This window comes from Melitaea cinxia, chromosome 21 (assembly GCF_905220565.1).
Source record: "Melitaea cinxia chromosome 21, ilMelCinx1.1, whole genome shotgun sequence".
NCBI classification, from domain to species: domain Eukaryota; kingdom Metazoa; phylum Arthropoda; class Insecta; order Lepidoptera; family Nymphalidae; genus Melitaea; species Melitaea cinxia.
In genome coordinates, this window is record NC_059414.1 from 7,046,403 (window position 1) to 7,061,539 (window position 15,137).

At 31.3% G+C, this 15,137-nt stretch overlaps 1 protein-coding gene across 1 annotated transcript in view; it reads right to left on the reverse strand.

Moving 5' to 3' along the window:
• The window catches only part of LOC123664051 (dopamine receptor 2-like), a 59,133-nt gene extending 44,214 nt beyond the window's left edge, over positions 1–14,919 (reverse strand). Inside the window, exon 1 of the mRNA XM_045598669.1 lies at positions 13,661–14,919. Coding sequence (XP_045454625.1) covers positions 13,661–14,919 — 1,259 coding nt within the window. The remainder of the gene's footprint in view (positions 1–13,660) is intronic.
• Between the last annotated feature and the right edge of the window lie 218 nt (positions 14,920–15,137).

The window sequence follows — 15,137 nt, forward strand, 5'->3', positions numbered from 1 at the left end:
TTTTATTATAGAAAAAAAAAACTATTTTTTTTTAGTGCTTCGTACAATGTCAATCCTGAAATAGATGGGAAATTTAATTTTGACTTAATGATGTTCAGGATTTTATCTAATGTAAGTTTGTGGACCACATTTCGAAGAGCGTTTTTTTTTTGTCTTTTACCGTGATTTTGGTAGTCCAGCTGATTTCATGTCTCCAATAACCATAAAAAAAAGAAATACGTCTAATAATATACGTAATTACGTGATTTTTTTTTCTGTAGATTGTAAATGGTGGTTAGTACGCTACAGGGAACATGTCTGCCATGACTCACATATAAACAATACCGTCTAGTTCACTCAATAAAATACGCGCTACGTACGATAGTCGCAGAGTCAACTGATAGTGCATGTAACTACAGCGTTTGGGTGAAACTCACTCTGTGTTATTTACGTGAACCAATAACAACGCAGGCAAATTCAAATTTTGGTACCTTTGTTAATAAAAGACACAGTCTAAAATAGAATTTTAAAATGTTTCCTTTATTGTTATAATATTTTAAAGAGTCTGAACAAAATTTATTTGAAGTAGTTAAAAAAATTATATCTTATTTTTTGCGATAATTCGATATCAAGATTCGATAATCGAGTTATAATATGTCATTTCCCATGTATGGTCATATAGTACAATATGTTATCCTAATTCTATCTTTGTTATTACAGAAACAACATAACCAGTGCTTGAAATTCATTACCATTGCTAATTAATTGTTAATACCCACAATAGAACCAATTAAGAGTAATTGCTGGGGATATGTAGATTTATTGATTTGCTCAAATGTGAATTAAAGTACAATTGTTGGTGGTGGCTTAAGGAAGCTTGATCATTTGTACACCCTATCTGTTGAAATGTATAAAATTATCAAAAGTTTTGCATACTTTTCGATGACTGGATCTTTTATAGCATTTGTTATTAATATATTTATTATGATTTTGATTTTGTGTGATAATACATATTTAAATATTTTATTTTTATTATAAATGTATTAATCTGCATCACCCCGGTTTTAATCAGATCTGATTTTGAGTTTGCATGTATTTTACTTCTTTCACTTCATACAAACTGATCAGATGTCTTTGTGTCCATATTGAGGCTAGTCGCGTTCTTTTCACACGGAATATGCAGTCATTTGTATTCATGAGTTTCATAGCCAGATGATTTCTGTGACGCACCAGTCTGTTTGTAGGCCGCAGAAGACCCTTTAATTTCTTCCTTGACTAATGGTATTTTCAGATACTCGTATACTTCTGTGCTTCGTATGAACCATGGTGCATTACGTAAAGCCTTCAGTAGTTTATTTAATAGTGCTGTAGGATTTCTATATTTGAGTGACTTGCTGACTCTAGCAACTGTATGTTATATGTACAGACCGGCTTTATGATATTTTTTTGTCTAAACAGTTTATTTTCCAGACTAAGTGTGGATTGTCTGACTAATGCGGAGTAAAGGTGATAGTAGTATTGCATTGATAATTATGTATCTATTTCTACTATTACCTTTTATACATCTTGGGTTACGATTCTTTGCGTAAGGCGTCAACCTTCAAAAATAGTAGTAGTAGTAACAATAGGATTCCATTGCTGTAGTTTTGGGACTTCTCGAAAACCCCCACAAGTCGTTTTGACAGTCCTCTCTTGATGTTAACTTTACACTACCTAAAAAATTCTGAAGAGACCGAAACAGATGGAAATAGGAGGGTGCATGATTGGCACTATGTAGTGGATGCATTAAGACTTTCCAGTAAAACTCTCTTAATTTTTGTTCAATGATTAAAAAGTATGTTGAGACGTATATTATGATGAAAGGCCACATCTTTTCTGTTGGTCAATTCTAGCCCCTTATTCTCAATTTCATATGTTAGTCTCATTAGGTAATGATAGTAGAGATCCGAATTGATGGTTTTGCCCGGCGGTAATAGCTCATAATTAATTATGCCCTTATAAGCCCATCATACACTCAACATCACCTTATTGCGTGTCTACCCGGGTTCCGCGATAGTCTGTGCAGCTTGACCGAACTTTGACTACGATCTCTTTTGTAAATTCTTATCGTAAGTGATCCACTTTTTGTCACCAGTGATCAATCTTTTAAAAAATGGCGCGATATCACTACGTCTTAAGCGAGAATCATTCATTAGTACACGCTACATTAGATTTCTTTCAGAGAGTTCATGTGCCATCCATATATCGAGCATTTTTGTATAGCTAGCCTTGTTATAAATGGGTCAAAACTGTTTTATGATCATTACTTATGACCGATATGAACCGAGATGATATAAAATGTCGTTCTAGCTTCACTTTTTAAAAAATGTCGTCGTGTTTAATGTACCTGGGCGACTAGAGCAAAATGCATCTTTGACATAAAACTTCCTGACTGAAAACGCTTAAACCAATTTTTTGCTACTCTTACTGATATTGCATGTAGGTCCATAAACGTCACAATTTTTGTACGCGACTTGATTCAAATTTTTCTCGTTTTTAAAGTAAAACTTTAAAATGTACCGAATTTCTTCATTGGATGGACAGAAAAACAAATGAAAAGTTGTGGACGACTGTTTGTTAATTTTTAAAAAAAATTTTAAAATTTCTGCTCTTCCTGGTATCAAAGCCAACCAGTTACAAACAATAAAATCAAACAGATATCATTGCAACTATTTACTAGAAAATTTTTTTATTTAATTGAGAGCCTCCTACTTTTTTGGAATTCGGCTAAAATTTCGAAAAGACTTTTTCTCCGATCCGATATTCATCTGTATCTTACATGGAAATGGCTATTTTAACAACCGTTATGTAAGCGGTTTTTAATTAAACAGTATTGTTTGTAAGGGACCTTGTAATAATAGATGTAATAGCATACATCTCTGTAACCAACTGTTTCGGGCAATTTTCTCATCCAGTAAAGAGAGTCGTTATTTCTTAAATTATATATCAGGTGTACACTTATGTGTCGCTAACATAGTTGTTTCGTCTTTTTCCCAGAATGGCATATAAAGCGAAAATAGAGAAAATAAATTGTGAAAGAAATAAATAGAATTTTAATATGGAATTTGGTTTAACTAAATATTTAACCTACTTATTCTTGAGTATCGGTGTAAAAATAACCATTACTTAATTTGTATAGCCGCAAAGGTGTTTTAACAAGTGTTAGGGAAGACGTAGAATTGTGATGTACCAAATCCTGGGGGGGTTGTTTTATTAAATTTAAGCAAGCGGCCTTGTATAAAACAACTGTTATTCCAAAAATGAATACTGCCACTCCGTTGTCTTGACTATTTTGTGACATAGATTTCATATTCATCAATAATAATTATGAATACTAATGGATTTTATATGATTTGGATACTGAAGGTTCTCTGAATTATACGTATTAATAAGTTTCATAAAGCTCAATCATTTTAATACTCGCGTCGATAACATGAATACGAACGTAAACCTCGTCTGTCAATTGTCTTATTGTATCGTGTGAGTAGAGATAAGTTACCATGAGAAATATATTGTTATTATATTACTTATAGAGTAGAATTGAGTTGGAGAGCTCTTTCCTAGAAAATGCTTAATTTTTTAACTAAGGTATTATTATATTATTATTATTATTATTAATTTATTATTATTATTATAAAGCTACGAAATTTATAATTTTTTAAGAAAATTTATGGTGCTTAAATTAATAAATATATTTAACACAAAACTGTTTCTATGGTAGATAAGTTAAGTGTTTTAGTTATCCTAGTGTTTAAGAGAAAAATAGCTAATATTGCTGTATTATTTGTGACATGTACCAGAACATTACAGACATCGAAGGACATACACTGACATCACATTCCAGACAGTTATGTATAACTGTAAACACAGATGCTGGAAGATATACCATTCTTTAGCGATTATTTCATTGTTAATTTTTATAAGAATACGCTTAAATATTTATTAATTTTTCGCTTCGACATTTTAAACAATATTATTTAATCGTTATGGATAATATAAACAGCGTTTTTTTTCAAAACTGTGGCAAGATACGAATATTCATGCTCGTTTCGTTCAGCTTACCGGAAACGACCTTCCCTTACCCAGTGTTATCTCCGACCGCTTGCTTTTATGTAATTTAATATTTACTCTTTAAATTTTTTAACTTTTTTATAAAAATACGAATATTTACAATGATGATAATACTGCAATATAAAATATAACATAAATTATTTTTATTTAATTTAAAATTTATGTATGGGTTTGGTTGTTTAGTATCACAAGTTTAATAAATAAATATATTTACTTGACTTCTAGACGAATTTGAAGGTGATCAAGTTTTATGTAATCTTTCCTATAAAAAATATTAATTCATTTATCTAACTTTTTAGTGTTATTTAAATGCCAACATTACCACTTCTAGAGAATATCTTTTAAACTTATATATTTTTAACTTTTTAATAGTGACAATTACAACGATCTCGCGCAATGTTTTATAAAAGATGTCCCAATGTTTTTTAATTTTTTCTCTTTTGAAATTCCCATTTCGAATCGCAGTAGCTAAACGTTGAACTGACAAGACTGAATCGTTGAATGTCGATTTGAAAAGCGCATTGGAAAGTCATTTTAGATAAAGTTAGTGGATTCGTTTTACATCGATCTCTATTTTTGAATGTTAAACTAATATATTTTTAAATATATGTTCATTATAACACTCAATATTAACTAGAAATCATAAGCATTTTCACCTATATTTAAATTTATTGTTAACTAGCTGCTGCCCGCGACGTCGTCAGCGTGAACGCTATACAGATGGCGCTGCTTTAAAATTGTCTTGTCTACTTGTATTCATTTAATTATGTTTATCGGCTTGGTTATATTGCGTATAACAACATAATGTTTACACAATGTCTTCACTACATAGTATAAAACAAAGTCGCTTTCTCTGTCCCTGCACATGTATGTACGCTTAAATCTTTAGAACTCCGCATCAGATTTTGATGCGGTTCTTTTTAATAGATAGATTGATTCAAGAGGAAGGTTTATATGTATAATAACATCCATTAAATAGTGGAAAAATACTGTTATTTTTGAGTTTTCTAATGTTAAGTCGTAAATAATAATTATTTTTTTCGCTTAAATTGCAAACGCAGTCTGAACCCTACGAAATTTATCAAAATAATGTACTAAGTATTGTACACATTGAAAAGATCTACAGAAAACTCCGCGATGGTATATACCTATCTTTTATGGATATCCCACAATAACATTTTTTTGTCATTTACTTTTTACGACAAATAATGGCTAATTTTCGAAGCGATTTTAACCAATACAGCATTAATCCTTATCCAATTAAATACCTTAAATGTATTTTTTATTTAATATAGATCTATATGGCCCTTTACAGCATATGATTTAAATGAATATTTTCGAAGATATTACAGATTTAAAAATCGCGGTACGTAGCGTTTGCGGCGGTTCCCGCCGGCTTTTACTCTAAGTTAACGCGTGCGGGCCACGGGCAGTAATGAATAAATCAAAACTACTGGATCGATTTCAATCATTTTTTCAGTAAATGACATAGGCTATAATTATATTTTATACCCGTGCGAAGCCGGAGCGGGTCGCTAGTTATTTATATTGTGAAGCTAGCTTATAGCATGGTTATTAACATAATAACAACAACATTCAAATATGCGTCGTTAGATTACACGTTGTTACAGAATGCGTTGAAGAAATAAAGGTTCACTGCTCGTTCCCGGTAGGCGATAGCATGATAATATGTAGCCTATATGTTGACCCCGACTTCTTAATAATATTCGTGCCAAATTTGAAGTAAATCCATGCGGTACTTTTTGAGTTTATCCCGGACATACATACAGACAAACAGACAAAAATTCTAAAAAATATATTTTTGGCTTCGGCATCGATTGTAGATCACACCCCAAGTATTCTTTTAAAAAAATATTCAATGTACAGTTTTGACTTTCCTACCTTTTTATTATATGTATAGATGTTAGCGGTTCTTATTACGACGTTTTAGTGTTGTTAGATTCTAATCTAACTAGAATATGTAGATCTTGCTCCTACATATTCTAATTTTATAATGCTAAAATAAATTTTTTAATTGCTTTGTTTCATCGCGCAATTATTATATTTAACTAGTAACAATTATATTTCATTTATTGTTGAGACTGGTAAACGGTAAATCTTCCATTTATTTTTTATATTATACTAACGTGAAATATTTTATATAGAAAAACTAAAATAAGGAAACCTGTTATATCCTTTGCTTGTATAGTATTAGTGTATGTTTATATACAGATTATACACAGATAGTTAAAGTACTTTCCATGACACATATTTATAAGCAATGATCTAAATTGCTATTGTTATATAAATATGTAATATAATGTAGCATGTATAATGTTATGAGTGCATCCACATGTCTGCTCATGGATTTATATACGTAATCAATAATTTGCGTTATATACTTAAAATGCGTTTATTTGTTAGAAAACGGTAATTAATTTTTGTTGTTTTCAAATAACCTACATTATCATTTATATACTATAAACCATCCTGCCACACTAAAGTTAGTGAAATTAATTTGTTGACTATATATAAAAACACGTTAATCTTTTATTAATATATTAATTAAAAAAATTCTGTTATCGTGATAAATAACACACTGTTTCCTCAAAAAAATTCGTCTTCATACTATCTTGATTGATGTAAGCGACCTTAATTGGTTCGAAAGACGAAAATACACAACTAATGATAATGTTCCGGTGACCTAGATTATTTCACCTTTCTTCAAAGGTAAAAATACAGATAAAGAAAAGTAAAAGTCATTTAATAGAACAGTCTTTCACCATATAAAACCTCTTTTGTGCGTGACCTTAGCTTAGATTTTTTTTTTTGATAACGGTTCTGCAAGTAATAATAGCATTCGTCTCGTTTTCGGACGATTGAAAAAAACTGGAGGGTAAAGATATTTAAACGATAGTTGATTTGAGCATTTATATAATTATCTGAGCCTTTATATCATCTATGTTAACATACATAATACATAGTTAACTATGTTTGATTCTGATTAAAATTTTCTGAGCACTTTATATTTGTTATTTTTCAAATCATTCAGTTCATAGTGAAGCTATTTCTTCATAAGCACGAAATATTGTTTTATAAAGAAACAAATATAAATACACAATATTCTCTTTTTTTTAAATCAATTAAAATATTCTGATGTATATGTATGTAAATACACTTATAATAGCAAAAAAAATACTATGTTTATTAACTTTTCATCAATTTTTCTGTTTTGATCTTTTCTGGTATCAATATATTTAAACATATTTTCATATTCAAAACTATTTTGACGAAGTACAACAACCTCATACGACTATACATTTTATGGCTCTTCATAAAAAAATTCTAAAGTGTTTTATTAATACTTTTTATGTACTATTAAATTTTTTTATGGTTTTTTATGCATCTAAGTGCTTTATTATCTTTAACTTGTTAAAATTTTACTAAGTAAGTACTCATTGTGTTGTTTGTTTAATATGTTGATATTAGCTTAATCCTGTTTTGTTACGTAAATTACTATTATATATGCAGACGTATGCTAAATGTCAAAAGTCGTATATGACATCAACTTGAATCTAAAATTCTAGATTATCTAACTGTGGCAAAATAACGTTTTTTTTTCTATAATGTTTAATATATCATATAAATTTTGACTAGCCCGTTGGCGCAGTTTGTAGTGACCCTGCTTTCTGCTCCGAGGGTTGTGGGTTCGATTCCCACCCTGAGTCTGGGTGTAATATAAATATTTATTTATATATATATATATTATTTATAAGTATGTTTATCCAAAAAAAAAAAAAATACCAGTCGGCTGTTAACTATAACACAAGCATTAAGTTGCTTACTTTAGGAACAGACGACCGTGTGTTTATTGTGTAGATATTTATTTATTTATTTAAATGAACAATAGATTATTTATAACTAAAATTAGGTCAATCATTTTCTTGTTTATGAGATAGTAGAAATTTTCCATCCGTTACATAGGTGGCTTACCAGCTTTCCATTTCAGCGGTCACAGCACTGGCTGTTGCGCTTGCGGTCGCAAGTTCGAACTTCGCACATGGCATATGTTTGTATAGGCCATATATTAGATGTTTGTCATAGTCTGGGCGTTTGTGCTTGTGTATTTTGTGTTTCCGGACCACCGATACGGGAGAAAATCGTACTGAGAGCCGTTGAGCGTTAAGTGTTTATTTATTTATTATTTGTTATAAAATCAGCCTAGTAGTTAACTACTAGACTATGGAATTTTTACCCATAAATATACGGCGTGCACAATCATTAGATTCATTTAAGAGCCGTTTGAAAGACCATTACTTAAAGTCGCTATACTATCGTTACTGATTTAGTGCTATATTTCTCCTGCACTCTCTCATTTATATTCATAATATCTATTCGTTGTTATATATATATATATTTATATTTATATATATGTATGTATGTATGTATGTGTAGTTTCATGCCTGTAAGTATGTCTATTTAAGTGTATGTATAGTTATATAATTATATGTGTTTACATATATTATTTTAAAGTACACTCTATGCCGCTTTATTCTAATTCATGTTCTAAAGGTTGTCTGGAAGAGATCGCTCTTTAGCGATAAGACCGCCTTTTGTACATTTCTTTTTTTGTTATTTATTTTTCTTACATATTTTTATGTTACATGTATTGTTTCTGGTTGTACAATAAAGTATATTTGTATTGTATTGTTCTTGAGTTTATTTTTTACAAACAAAAATTAAATCTTTCTTCTTCGTAATCTATATATTATTACGAGAAGCAAAAACTTTGTACCTACCCCTTTTTACGAAAATTGCGCGGACGGAGGACTATAAAATTTCGCACATTTATAGTTTGTATAGAGAACGAGTGCAGAATACTAATATATGTTTTTTTTAATTATGCATAAAAATGCATTAAATAAAAAAAAAATTACAACACACTATCATGTATTTGACAAACACACGCATACATACTCTTTTGTTTAATATTGCAGAAGTATATTCTTTGACAACAGAGCCTTAATAATGTTTAAACTTAGAATTAAAATTAATCTATTATGAGTCATTCCTATTATAAAGACAGTAATCAATAATATCTCTGTAATTGTAGTCGCGTGAAAAGACAATTATTTACGACACATATCAAATACTTCAAAATAATTATAATTTGTCTTCATTATGATAGTCCCTAATAGCGATGTTATTCTCTAACTAAATTTATGTAAAGCAACCATATATCCTTTCCATTAAAAAATACCATTTATATATACTTTACCTTTAGGGATTAAAAAAAATTTCAGTTTTTGTTGAAACCTGAGCATTCTCTAGATAAGTAATATTATTTTAAATTTATGTTCCTTTTTAGGCTTTAAGCTATAAAACGATATTTGAAATTAAAAGTGTAACAAAGATATAAATGACCTTGACTTTGACTATTACAATATGAATATAGATTTTATTCTAGTATATTCGATAGCAGCGAATGACTGTTTTAAAAGACTAAGGGAAACGAGGTGTTTTTAAGAGCCTCTACGTGACTCAATAGACTTTAGACAAGGCTAGTACTAAAATGTGTTAGCTACGCGCTCTACGTAAGCGTAAGTGTGCAGCCCGCAAGGCGATAAGTACGTGCTAAAGTTTATTTGTTCGAATCGTCAAAAAAGACTTGAAGTAGTATGTAAGAAGAACTACAAGGAGTTTTATTTTTGAAGAAAATTGATTTTTTTGTACAAACACATATAAAAACATTATATTCAAATTTTTTTTTTATGTCACTAGTTAGGCAAACAAGCGTACGACTCTAAGCAGGAAATTCCTGCTGTGCCCTACCCTATGTACTAGCAAATATTAAATAGTATTTTCTACTAATAATATTGTTTATAAACAGCATATAATTATGTTTGCCAGTAAACGAAAACAAGTGACTTCAATCACATCGACAAGTAATAAATACAACGTAAGTAAACGAAACAAATAAACAAACGCACTAGTCGCCACAACGATTTTCGAAGGTTCCCCTCGATTTCTCTGGGATGCCATCATCAGATCTTGGTTTCCTTTTCATGGCACCAACCTTGGGATATCTCCTTTCCAACAAAAAAGAGTCAGCAAAACCGATTCATAAACGACAAAGTTATCCCCGACACAATAATATATATATATATATATATATGGTCGAATTGAGTAACCTCCGTCCTCCTTTTTTGAAGTCGGTTAATAAAAAGGGGTTTAGATTCTAGACTATATTTTAATATAAATATTAAAGTATCGTAGTAAGTAAGTATCTTTTAATCATTCTCTTATTAATAACATTTTTTATGTTATTTACTAATTGTTATTTATTATTATAATAATTTAAACACTGGATCTGTTTATGTAAACAATTGTTTTTGTGTAAGCTAAAAAAATAAATGATTACAAGTGATTAAAAAAAAAATTAAGAAAATAGCTTCGTAAACGATTAACTATTTTTATTTTAAATTTCTAAAATACCAAAAAAAGTGTGTGTGTGCAATTCACACATGTCAGAAGTCAAACTTCTGAAAAGTCGACGACGATCACGGCCTCGAATAAAAGGTCGTAAGCGCCATGCACAACGCATCACTTCAGCGTTTTAAGCAGTAATCTATCCTATCTCATTCCCTCTATGTGTTTGTTTTATTATCGTGACGCATTTTCGTTTCATCGAGTTTCAAATCACAACGATTCTAAAAAAGATTTACTTCAAAAAATATTTTGTGAGTCCAAATTTATCGAAAAACACGTAGAAGCCATTTTGTTTCACGTATTTCTTATTTACACACACACACGAAAAACGATTTTTCTCACAACTTTACGTCTTGCAGTTGTAATTTAACTTCGCTTTTCTAGCTATAAATTGAATTCTAAACTACATTTTAAGATTAACATAAAACTTAGTCAGGGGTAATAGCTTTGATTGATTATATAGTTTTGAAGATAGTCCTTTTGATATTTGAACTCACAAACTTTATTGATCGACTTCCAAAAAGGAGGAGGTTACTTAATTAGACCGTATATATATTTAATGTATGTTCGGGGATAACGTCATCTCATTTATGAACCGATTTTGCTGATTATTTTTTGTTGGAAAGGAGATATCCCAAGGGTTGTACCATGACAAAGAAACCAGGATCTGATGATAGCATTCTAGAGAAATCGATAAGAACCTTCGAAAATCGTAGTGACGACTAGTGTGTTTGTTAATTTATTTCGTCTACTTACGTTATATTACTTGTCGATGTAATTGAAGTCGGTTTTTTTTCGTTTGCTAGCAAACACAACCATATTATTATATTGACGTGGGTAGATAGTAGTATGTACATAATATTATATATCTTATTACATAAATTGCCGAAGAGTTCCTCAGTTCTTCAGAAGAGAATGAGAAAAATTTCAAGTTCCAAGATTATAAATATCACGACGACAGGTGACAGGAACGCTGCGCCTTGAACATAAATTATTCTCTCACTAAAAGTTTTTGTTCTTCCACTGAATATTTGTTTATGTTATAAAATGTTTTCTACTGATATATTAATTGAAGATTAATTTTAAATTTTATGTTATAGTCACAGTTAAATATTACCTCTTAAACTTAAGCTGTAGGAAACTACTACTTATTTTTTTTTGCAAACACTTCTCACATAGTTGAATTATAAATTCGTGGGAACCAGTTCTTTACAGTCAATTTTTCTCGTCAACGTTTTCAGTTTATCATAACAATAGTTTTATTTATATAGGTGTTAAGATATATAAAGTGAAAATCAGTGTTTTATTGATTTTGTACACAATCTTTGACATTTAGTTTCACAATTTCCTAAATGGACGTTAAAATGTTATCTAAACGAACTTTGGAGTCCCTAATGAATTTACAGTAACGTGTAATATTTACTTTCCGTAAAATGTCGGACACCATTTCAGATCATTGTTCGTTTATTTTGGACGAGGATGATTACGAACGAATTTCCTGCGGAACATTTGATTTTTAGATTAGATTCTATTTTTTTTCTCATACACATTGCTTTTAAATATATAATAAGAATTTTTAGGTATGTTTTTTTTTGTCTTTGATTGGTCTATAACACCATCATATTTTTTATAACAATATGGGAGGGGGTGGGGGGGATTAATCTGGCATACGGTCCGCCTAAGTGGATACTGTATATTCTGTGGGCACCTGCAAGTCCAGGAGCATCGCTAGGACTCAACAAAGCGGAAAGCATATTTCTTTAACGTAACATTTTTCCTTTTAAATAAAATTAGTGTATTAATTAAATTAGTATATTAATAAAATAAGCATATTTGAACTTCACACGTTTAAAATTCCACGTTTTGTTTCTGTATGATATACTAATAGCATTAATAATATGAATTGTCAAGCGCGTTTTTGATTCACAAAAATTACCTGAACTACATTAACATTTTAATAATTTAACATAAATTTATTCAAATGCGATATTCATCGCTATAGCAAAACAGAACGTTTTAAGATTCAGATTGTAACATAACACTGTTGGGTAATAGGCCTATATCTCGTAGAAGTTCGGAGCTTTATGCACCACGCCGCTCCACTGTATGTTATTGGATGTATTGACTAGTAACGATCGCTGTCAGGTGTATATGATTACAACCGGGACTAATAATTAACATGCTCTCCAAGGCACTTTGGGAGGCCATAAGATCAGACTTCCTGACTGGAAAAAAATATTCGCACAAATACCATCCCGAGCGGGAAGCGAACCCGCAAACCGTCAGTATTGTAGGCGCGGAAATGGCGCACGCACCACTACACCAGAGAGGTGGTGTTGGTATCACATATAATGTTTTCATTGTATAAAATTAAATTTTTAAAATTATAACCACTAAGGTGTGTGTGTCAGTGGCGTACTTCAATTTAACTAAAAAAACACATAATAATTTTGGCGACGCAAAGTGTGATCAATTTTGAGGATGAAAACAAACTACCGTCCTTAAATGATTTACAACGGCTTTTAGGTAGCAATATATATTTATATCTATATCCGTAACAGGATTTATGAAATCTCATGTTGGTCACGATTCGATAAGCTTGAAAGCCTACAGGATTTCAGTGTAATTGACGGCTTCTGTTCGACGATTTCATAGTTGAGGTACGTTTTAAGGTACGTTTACTTTGGTTCTTGTAAATAGCTTTTGTATTTCATCGTTAGACTAATCATCATCAGACGTCTAGTCAAAAATTCTAAATCTATTCTATCTCTAAAAAACAATGAGAGAAATTAGCAAGCATGAGCAAAGACTAGCATTAGAGCAGACCAGAAGACGAAAAGACTTCGCTTAATTAATTCTATAAATATTAATTTTAGTATACATGTATATAAATTAAAAAAGACGGTAACTTTTAAACTGAAGCTATAAACATGCAACCCTTCACTTTTCAAATAGCGTATCACACTATCACTTTAACTGTTCGTCGATTTTAAGTATCTATTAAAGTTAAAGAACAAGCGCAGCTCCTTGCAGCGCCTTGTCTAAAACGATATTGTTAAAAAAAAATAAGTTATTAACTAACCTTCTGAAATCTCTGCTCCAGCAAGCGTAGATCACGGGATTCATCGAAGAGTTGACCCAACCGAGCCACGTGACCACCACGTTGACAATTTCCTCATGAGTAATACAGGATGAACATATACCAGATAGAAGATTTACTACAAAAAATGGTAACCAACACACTATAAATACACCCATTACGATTCCAAGAGTCTTTGCTGCTTTTTTTTCTTTCGCAAATTTAGCAAGTTTTCGCGAAAGTGAAAAATTTTTAGGCAAATGTTTATTGTGAGTCACATTTGTTAAACGCGTTGATGAACGTGAAAGTCCGTTGTTTTGTAACGCGGTTAAAGGTTCTTGGTCCGTTTCTTCGGGAGTACACGCACCATGACACATATCGGTTCTTTGACGCATCGTACCACCTCTATGTATGCGCAACGTTAGCTCTAACTCTCCACTTGGTCTCATTACTTGTTTTGTCCCAATTTTAAGAGACCTTGTCTGAATCGTTGCTGCACGGTAAATACGATAATACGTAAAAACCATAACGAATAGCGGTAAATAAAAGGATATTGTTGAAGAAAATATTATATATTCTAAATTTTCCGTGAATGGACATTTGTAATCTGGCACTTCTTCTAAGCGCACAGCACGCCACCACGCGATCGCCGGAAATGATATAGCACCTGAACACACCCATACCGCAGCTATAAGGAACGCGGCTTTCCGGCCACTCATCCGCATCGGATATGTGATAGGATCAGTGATGGCCCAGTATCTATCCAATGATATAACACATAGATTAAGAATGGATGCAGTACTAAAAAGAACATCTAAAGATCGCCAAACATCACACCAGTCCACTCCAAAAAACCAAGTATGCTCCAAAACTTCATAAAGTGCGGAAAATGGCATAACCACTAATCCCACGAGGCAATCGGCTACAGCAAGTGAAGTTACAAAGTAATTAGTAGATGTATGCAGATATCGTTCTCTTACGACTGCCAATATTACTAGCATATTTCCAAATACAGTAGTCAGTGAGAAAAGTAGTAAAAAAGAAACGAGGAGTGCCCTGTCACGAAGAAGGTTGACATAATCATTCCATACTTCACCGGAATCGTTTGTGGAATTAAAAGTGCTATTATTGTCAAAGGTAGCATTGAATTCAAAAACAACATTGTACGGCGACCGGGGTGTCTCCAAGAAATACTCTGGTCCTTTTTGAAAAATGTCCCATTGGCTTCTTGCCACTAGTATTTCTGGTTTGGTCGTATTCATATTTTCCTGCTAGTTATTTGCTTACTAGCGCCATGTTGATGTGTCTTTATGTTTTCCTTGCTTCGATCGTAGCCATTTGGAGATTAAATTTTTGGCAGGCATTCCTTTCTCGATTTGGAATATCTGGCCCATATTGCATTGGTATGTTGTTTTTACTCACTGATATGATGATAACATTCTGAAACAAACGAAATGCATATTAATAAAAGTTATCACAA